This window comes from Spea bombifrons, chromosome 4, assembly GCF_027358695.1.
Source record: "Spea bombifrons isolate aSpeBom1 chromosome 4, aSpeBom1.2.pri, whole genome shotgun sequence".
Taxonomy (NCBI): Eukaryota; Metazoa; Chordata; class Amphibia; order Anura; family Pelobatidae; genus Spea; species Spea bombifrons.
Genome location: NC_071090.1, coordinates 107,806,646 through 107,815,725, shown reverse-complemented (window position 1 = coordinate 107,815,725; position 9,080 = coordinate 107,806,646). Strand labels below are relative to the sequence as shown.

Below are 9,080 nucleotides of genomic sequence, written 5' to 3'. Positions count from 1 at the left end.
ACAATTAAATAAAAAACAAAATGGCGGTCCCCACCCGACTGTTAACCAAGAGGGTTGGTTGTGCAATTGTAATAAATAAAGCCTTGTGAGTTGTAGAGTGCCCGCTATGCCCCTCATAACAGGGAATTGGGAGTTAATACACATATAGATACCCTATAGGAGGCATGAATTCCATCCCGTACCACCCCACACCCCATCTTCAACCTCTCATGCACTCAACATCTCTCGTCTTGACTACTGCAACTCAATCTTAGTTGGTCTGCCCATACGAAATCTTGCCCCCTTATTGTCAGTCATGAATACTAACGCTTCTCTGTTTGTTGGCTGGATGTAGCCTTTAGGATCAAATATAACACAGCCACCCAGCTACCCCATGTTATCAGACTCTCGAGGACTAGGGCAGAGCTATATAAAACAAATAATGTGCAGAAGAATGGATTGACGTACAATACGTTGAGCTAGAGCACCATCCGGTGGCCTTTCCGGACAATGCAACTCAACATATTTATTATTTTCGGGGTGGAAAGTGGGTAAATTAAATGAAAATGCTGATTGGGGATATCCTCTGATACTTTGAACGCACAATTTCATTTTGCGGCCTAAGAACTTGGCCAACGGTGGTAAAAATCTAGAATCTCTGTTTGTGTCTTGGACTGTTCTCAGCTATGAACTATACAGAATGACTCAATAACATATGAAACACATATAAACTACGCAGAGGATTCAACAATTTTATTATAATTTTTTATAATTCATATTATAATGTTGTCTATTATCTGCGGGTGACTCTGTATGTAATATATGAAAATATCTTCTTCACGATGACGGAAGTTACATGTTTGTTCTCATAGTTGACCCTTTTCCAAGAAGGTTCTCACGAGTGTTGAGGTCGGGTCTAAATAATATTATGTATGTTTTGGGGAGGAAAATGCAACTTAGGACTCCAGCGCCGGAAGATGTGATTCCAAATATCTCTACGGCCACCATGTACTTGCCCTGAGTGCTTAGGTAGGCCGGGATAAAGGAGATCCAAACACTCAGGAAGATCAGCATGGAGAATGTGATCCATTTGGCTTCGTTGAAGCTGTCCGGTAATTTCCTGGCCAGAAAAGCGACCATGAAGCTGACACAGGCTAAGAACGCCATGTAACCCAACATGCACCACAGCAAAGTGTCCGAGCATTCATTACACTGGAGTATTATCACTCCTACCTTGATATTCATGTTTCTCTCGGGGAAAGGAGGACATGTGAGTACCCAGTAGCTACAGATGAAGATCTGAAGAAGGGTACAGATGGACACAGTTGATGCTGGGACTCTGGGTCCCAGCCACATCCTCATGTTGCTACCAGGTTTGGTAGCGCTGAAAGCAACGACAACCATGATGGTCTTGGCCAAGACGGACGAAACACTGAGGACAAAGATGACCCCAAAAGCCACTTGGCGGAAAATGCAAGTTAATCTATGAGGTTCCCCAATAAACAGCAGAGGACAGAGGAAACTCAGACTCAAGGAACTTAGGAGGACATAGGTAAGATCTCGATTGTTGGCTTTCACAATGGCTGTGTCTTTGTTCTTGTAGAAGACGCACAAGATTGTTACGGTTGACAACGATGCAAAGATTACAGCCAAAAAGAGGGCCATTCCCAATGGTTCCCAAAATGAGAGGTACTCTATAAGCTTCGGGGCGCACCTTGTTTTGTTCTCATTGGGCCATGTCTCAGCAGAGCAAGCAAAACAGTTTCTCGAATCTGAAAAACAAACATTTTTCAAGATTTATTAATTTCTGTAATGACTTGAACAGTCATTGATTGTAGAATATTAAATAAGATCAGTCTCAAATTTTTCCAGTTCCTACATTTTGTCTGTACACTAAAAAAAAAAACACTTAATAGGCACTGGCTGTACCTGTCTGGTTGGATATTTCTCCTTCTGAACACGGGATGCAGTCAAAGCAGCAAGAAGGTCGACCCTTTTGAGGAGCTTTCCGAAATCCGGGAGAACAGCTTTCGCTGCACATGGAACGAGGGATCTGAGGGACAGAGAAAAAGAAGGGTAAGAAGAAACTACATACTGGGTTATCTCTCCCCTGGATATATGGAGAGAGGACAGCCCGAGCTATCTGTCCCATCTCTAAATACAAAATTATGGCAAAATGAGCGAACTTATCAAAATTCCCCATGTACTCAAAGCTCGCATATCCCAGTCCAGAAATATTACCTCCTCGTCTCCTGTAATCCACTGGATGGCTGAGATATTGATGCTTAACTCATTTGCTTCCGTTTCTCGCATGTTGTATCTACCGACCTTCACAAACTTAATAGAACCGTCAGAAGTCCGGCGCCAGTTCACAAGATCGTAGTCAGTTGGCGGGTCTCCGTTCTGGTCAAAGTATATCTCATCACCCATCTTGTTTTCAAAATGGACATCTTTCAGGTAATGAAGAACCTATCGCAGTAGAAGAGAAGGAGGCTCATGTTTTCATGAGGAACATTGGTTTCCATACTACATAAGTTGAACGGATTTGAGATGTAAAAATCAGAAGCATCTGAGAAGTTTACAATTTCAGCTGCAATTTCCAAAATATTCAACTCGGCACTTTCTGAAAAAAAAAATAAAATCTACATTTTCTTAATGAAAGTAAATGTCCACAATTTCTGTTCAAATGCCTTGAACTTAATAAGGAAAGAAATAACCTCGAGACTCCAGGAGAAGCCGGGGTCACCCCTTTTAAAGCCCATTTCCCCTTTAAATTGGGGTGTCTCCCGCCATGTCAGTGGGAACGCCAACACCAACGTCAGTGGAAACCCCCACCGACGTCGGTGGGACCACCGGTGACTTCAGCGGGACTGCCCACTGATGTCCCGTAAGGGAAGGCTCTGGGTAGCTGGACCCCACAGGTTCTCAGGTATGTCCATGATGCTACATGGGCACAATCCTAACAGCAGGTCACGCTGGTTCTCCATCTCTGGTGTCTCCATCCTTCTGAGCAAAAACTTATTGAGCTCCATTAGTCAGCGTCAGCTACCCAGAGACCAGGGTGAGAGTGAGGTGGAGGTGTTGTGCAGTTGGTTGGGTTGAGGGCAGCTAATGCCCCCTAAATACCCCAAAATGAGAAGACAGTCATGTTCATGAAACAAAGTATTTTAATAAACAGTGTGAATACGTAAAAGTAGTTGGACACTATAAATCTAAATCCAATTGAGAAATGAATATTAAGATATATTTTCATTGTCATTTACTTACCCGCCATGGTTTAATGGTTCGGAAATCTCTACATTTTTTACCACATGCACTCAAGTACGCATGGAGGGCATAGGCCACCGCGTACACTGCATTGTATATCGTATAGTGGGACCTGAAGTCAAACTCATCGAATTCATAATCTTTGCCGGTGAATCTTTCCAGTTTTTCCTCCCCTGTGCACAGCACACTCCCATTCTGTGCATCGTTCCAACGGCAACTGTGTACAATTTCCCAGAACGTCTGTACGAAGATATCGTTTGGGAGGGTAGTCGATGGGCGAATGGAAAGTAAAAAGTCCTTGAATCCGGTTATTTCTGCTTCATGCAATGAAAAGCCCAGGGTTCCCATCATTGTACGGCTAAACTGGGTCACAGAAGCGATTGGGGAGTTTGACCACCCATTACAGGCCACCCAAATCTTCCCGGGGTCCTTATTCTCCAACAGCTCTAACAGCATGTTTATAAAGGGATCCCGAGAGAAGATGATGACCACCTTAGCAGTAGATTGTCTAACTATATCTACAATGGACTTCATCTTTTCGGGAGACGTTCCTTTTCCGAACACCTCGTGATAAGCCAGACATACTCCTAATTTCTGGAGTTCTTCTTTCAGAATTTGAGACCCCAAAATTCCATAATCATCATCAAGAGACAGCAAGCCAACCCAGTTCCATCCCATGAATGACACCAACTTGGCCAAGGCAAGAGCTTGTGTGTTATCGCTGGGGATGGTGCGGAAGAATGAAGGGTAGAGGAAGCGATTGCTGAGCGAGGGGGCAGAAGCGGTGTAGCTTACCTGGGATACAGACAAATGGCCAATGTTATTGAGTTATCATATGACGTAACAGGCGTTGGATCAATATCAAGACAACAAATTATTTTGTTTCCACCTAGGAATTAAGCATTTTTCAACCTCTGGAAGAAGAATCCTTGGTTCCCACCTGGTGGCCATGTAAGAGAATAGAGAGGTCCACCACGGTGAATAGAGAGGTCCACCACGGTGAATAGAGAGGTCCACCACGGTGAATAGAGAGGTCCACCACGGTGAATAGAGAGGTCCACCATGGTGAATAGAGAGGTCCACCACGGTGAATAGAGAGGTCCACCATGGTGAATAGAGAGGTCCACCATGACATCAATATATTCATTTATCTCATACACCTTCCATTATGTAAAATTCCCTGCCAGACTTATCCCCCCCTTCTCCGCTCTTCAAGAGGTCCTTTAAGAGGATATGTTGCTTTTCATAAATTCTACATTTTACAGTTTTATACCTTAAATAATCCTAAACCATGGTGTTTACGGGCTCAGAAAAGCAATATGTAAATATATAAACAAAAATATACATTAAAATCAACATAATGCGTGCACAATGGAAGCCCACATTTGGGCCAATTGTCCTAAAAATCATTAAAGGCTACTGCATTGTCCCCTTTAATTACACTATCCACATCATTCATCACAACCCTAAATTGTGAAAATAAAAGGTTTAAATTCCTCTTTTATCATTGTAACATCCTCTTAAAAATGTAGGTTATAAGTATCAAGGAGGCGTAAAAGAAAGACGGGGAAATGGGTTAGGAGAACGGAGTAGAAAGACCTTGATGTTGACCAAACAAAGGGTTTTTTGTTGTCCGTCTGTGTTTTTACCTGAGGATATTTATATACACCCAGTAGAGTGGCCATTGCCATAGACGTTGTGGAGAAGGCATCCCCGATGACGGCAAGAGGCACGCGGGGCTGACACTGGTAGTTGGGAACACTATGGTCTTCTCCAGAAAGGGTCTGCCAGGTTCCAGAAAGAACCTCAGATAAGTGGACACAGCTATCGAAAATATGGTACCCCAGGGAGATGTTAGGAAGCAAATTGTGGTTCTGGTTAATTTCATCAATGGCAAATATCATAGACTGCATCCAACTGTACGACATAGTGCTGTACCTGGAAAAGAGAGAAAACCGGTGAAGGACATTAAAAAAAATGTTCATTAGATCTGAAAAAAATCAGTTTAGACAATTACTCATTTCTTGATTTGGCAGCAAAAATGTTCTAGTCGTCCAGATCAGTGGTGTCCCAAAGTAATATGCTTACTTGGATAGCTTGGATAGATCATTAAAGTTAAAGTTTTAGTTAAGAAAACAACTTTTTTGAGGCTTAGATGGAATGTAAGGATGTTTTATTTTACTAAGAGGGTGGTAGATAAGTGGAACAGCCTTCCAGCAGTGGTAGAGGCTAATACAGTTAGGAAACGTAAACATGCATGGAATAGACAAGAATCTAAGACGAGAACAACGACTAATTAACGTTTGAGTTTTTAAAGCAGGAAAAAAACAGGAAAGACACTGGTAGATGAGTCTGATCGGCCAGCAAATGTTACTGGCTGTTGCGTAATAGGAATTTTATCACAGATTACTAACTTCAATTAATAAAATTTAGACAATGATTAACAGCATCCTTGGTGTAATAGTCAGAGGCTTAGACAGTGTTAGGGATAAGGCAAGGTCAAGGAACGAGTGTGGTTAGAGGTTCTACAGCAGATAGAATACAATATCAGATTTGGTGGACCTTAGTGCATCTAACACTATCCAGCAGCACCTCTCCGCCTTGCACACAATCTTTATCATAGCCAAATTATTGGTTATGGTGGGCAATATATACGGAGAATGTCCAATCATAGTACACTTTGCCTTTAGCCTCACCATTTACGCGGGTATATAATATAATATTTAACGATATCATTTAAAAGTATCTTTTTTTGATCAGACATCTTCAAAGCATGAAAACACAATTTTGGAATCACTCTGCATAATAACGGTATCAACTTTTCGTTATAACATAATATAACGGATGACATCTGATTAGGAACTGAATTTATTAATTGAAAAATAATAACATTTTAGTGTATTTTCTTATTAGCCGAGTAGCTATTGGTGTCGAGGTCTCTGAGCCTCACTGTGACTGGTGGACCTTCATGGACCTGAACTTGGACCTTCATGGACCTGAACTTGGACCTTGGACCTGAACTTGGACCTGGTCCTTTTAGATGGTGTTAGACTCCACCACACATTGGAGTGTCCAATCTTGAATACTTCATGCCTTTTCGCACTTTGAATATTATCTAATAAAGATGGCTGCACAGATTAGAAGGAACACGAGAGGTTCTCCATGAATGAGACTTACGATTCGCAGGCAACGGGCAGGCTTTTCTCTGTGAATGAATACCTCCTATACTTCCATGAAGTGTGTATTGGGAAGAACCCAGCCATCATTAAATCCCCATTTTGTATATACCCCTTCTGCTGAGGACTCGAGAGGGCGCAAGGCTGAGGGTGGGCAACGGAGACTGGCGAAAAAACAGCATGGAGGTAGAAGTAAACTGCTAGGACCATGCTGGAGAGAAATAGTTGGAGAAAGACATAAAAAAATATAACAATACATCATTTACATTATTTGCTTTATACAGAAGGTTCCTTAAATTGGGATATAATGTTACCTTGAGAGCGATGCTAAACAGCGCCCCCACATAATCAGAAGGCAAGGGGGAGTACTGCAGGCAAATTATCTACATGGAAAATGTTACATTTTATCAAAACCAACAAATTCTTTAAATTTTGAGAAATTGAGCTTAATTAGGTTCATCAGGCCGGAGAACCAGAGAGGGGGTAATAGGGTGACGAACACAGAATGAAAGGGCTTCATAATCTTTACATATTCAGGCAAAACTAGAAAAAAGTCATAAAAATAATTATTTAACTTATTATAGATAATGTCGATCGCAGCAAAAGCTGGGATCAAGAAGGGTTTTTTTTAGGAGAATATTGGATAAAATTCTATTTTTTTTATTTTATTTTTGCCTTCTGGTTGAACAGGGTAGGGGTAACTCAGAAGGGATGAACTTGATGAATATTAAGTCATCTGTCAAACTGAGTAATTAGGTCACTATATTAATTTTAGCGGATATTTATCAGATAGATCGGAGGTTTTTACAATTTACAGGGACTCGAAACTTAGATAAGTGTAATAAAATATTTTATTTTCATTAAAATGATGTATTTGTTTTTACCTGTAAATCGCTGGATAATGTTCGGCTCCTTCTCTTGATTAAAAAAAGAATATTTTTGTATTTTTTCCTTCATTTTTTTTATTTGTAAATAAATATGTTTCATTTAAATAGAAATGCTCCCAAATGTTAAAATTATTGCAATTTGTGTATTTATTTATTTTTATTTACTAAAACCAGAGCCAGCTGGTAATTGGTTAAATTAGTTATTCTTGCGACATATTATTGATAAATTGTAAAGTAAAACGAAGTAAATTATTAAGAATTAAAACAAACCTCCTCATATTTTTACCGGCTCATACAGAATTATAATTCAAATATTTTCAGAATTTGGGATATTTTCCAAAAAGTTTTATTTTATTGTTTTATTTAATGGGTTATTTCGCTGAAACGCATATGTTTCGTTGGATAAACATAGAAAAACATGTAGAATCTCATAAATCTTTTGGGACCTCGGTGGTCTCTTCCTCAAATCATTTCCATCTGAACAAGAGACTCCTGAGGTCCTGGAAGATTTTTCTCATCATTTTTCTGTGTTCACCCAATGAAAGGGGGGTCCCCTTTGACTTCAAAAAATATATACATTTTTCGATATTTTTCGACTATTAACCCTTTGATAGCCCCATGACAAAGTCACCTATGTTAGAATATGGAGGAATCGGGGGCAGACTATGTGACCCTGAGGTTCTGCCCATTTACCCCGAGACCCTAAAAATTGGGGTAAAAAACACTGAGGCAAAACGGTATTAACTCTTTCTGTACCTACCTGGGCATCTATGATCCAATCTGTGACATGCAGTCACTGCTCTTACCTGTATACGAAGAGACCCCTGCGTCAGAGTAAGTCCTGTAGGTTAGCGGTGGGGTTATATATACCTTATCGACCTTCTCCGGGATTCGGTGTTAAGCCCCCGCGGGAGAAGGCTCATAATTGCCGTTAATATTTTGCACTTGCCATTATATTGTTATCGGAAGGGAGCTCCCCAATTAGCTGGAAAGATAATTGCTGCAATACTCACAGCGTCTGCAAAACACACACTCCTGACCGGGCGTTTGGCTGTAGCGTCATACCAGAGCACATCATACATGTAATAATGTGATATGATATATATTAAGTGGCATTAAAACTTTTTAAAGGATTAAGCAAACATCGGTGGTGGATAAGTGGAAAAGCTTCCCAGCAGAAGTGGTAGAGGCTAACTCAGGGTTTTTAAACATGCATGGGATAGGCATACGGCTCCTGAATCTAAGACGAGACCCATGATAAGCGAATTGTTCGTTTACTTTATCTAGGCTACTACTTACTAGGTCCTCATCTTACTGGAGTAACTGCTACCACCTCTACTGGGAGTCATTGAGATACCCCAAGGTATAAATCTTCATGAACCCCTCAAGCCAAATATTAAAAATGAATATTGGGTCTACAAAGCATTGGATTACGAGAGGAGCCAGGGCGGTCATAGAAGAAACTGTCATGGCTGCCGCTTAGCCTTCTTCATCTTTTCCTTGTCAATAAATTGGCTTAAAAGCCTTTAAAAATAAATCAAGGAAAACTTTTAATCAGTGGATTAAGAAAAAATGCCAGGGTCGCTGCAAGACTTTTAATGGTCGGCCCAAGCCTTACACACAACTATTTGGGTCACAACCACAAAATTATGCAACACCCATATGGCCTTCCTTCCACCCCCATCTTTCACATATACAGCCTTCCTACCACCCGCCTTACCGCCATATGGCCTTCCTACCACCCCCATCTTTCACAAATACAGCGTTCCTA

General features: G+C 40.8%; 1 protein-coding gene across 1 annotated transcript; it reads right to left on the bottom strand.

Moving 5' to 3' along the window:
- Positions 1-786: 786 nt before the first annotated feature.
- Positions 787-5,165, bottom strand: LOC128491568 (extracellular calcium-sensing receptor-like). The gene is made up of 5 exons (XM_053463887.1): positions 4,896-5,165; positions 3,247-4,041; positions 2,221-2,448; positions 1,909-2,032; positions 787-1,751 (listed from the first exon to the last, which is right to left on the bottom strand). Exons 1-5 carry the CDS (start codon positions 5,157-5,159, stop codon positions 832-834), a joined length of 2,331 nt encoding a protein of 776 aa, XP_053319862.1. The 5' UTR covers positions 5,160-5,165; the 3' UTR covers positions 787-831.
- Positions 5,166-9,080: the final 3,915 nt, after the last annotated feature.

Excerpts from the sequence above, each read along its gene's own strand:
- LOC128491568 (XM_053463887.1), bottom strand. The coding sequence starts at position 5,159 with ATGCAGTCTATGATATTTGCCATTGATGAAATTAACCAGAACCACAAT. Across the intron at positions 2,033-2,220 it reads GGATTACAGGAGACGAGGAG|ATCCCTCGTTCCATGTGCAG; the intron begins GTAATATTTCTG and ends TCTGTCCCTCAG. Across the intron at positions 1,752-1,908 it reads AGAAATATCCAACCAGACAG|ATTCGAGAAACTGTTTTGCT; the intron begins GTACAGCCAGTG and ends TTTGTTTTTCAG.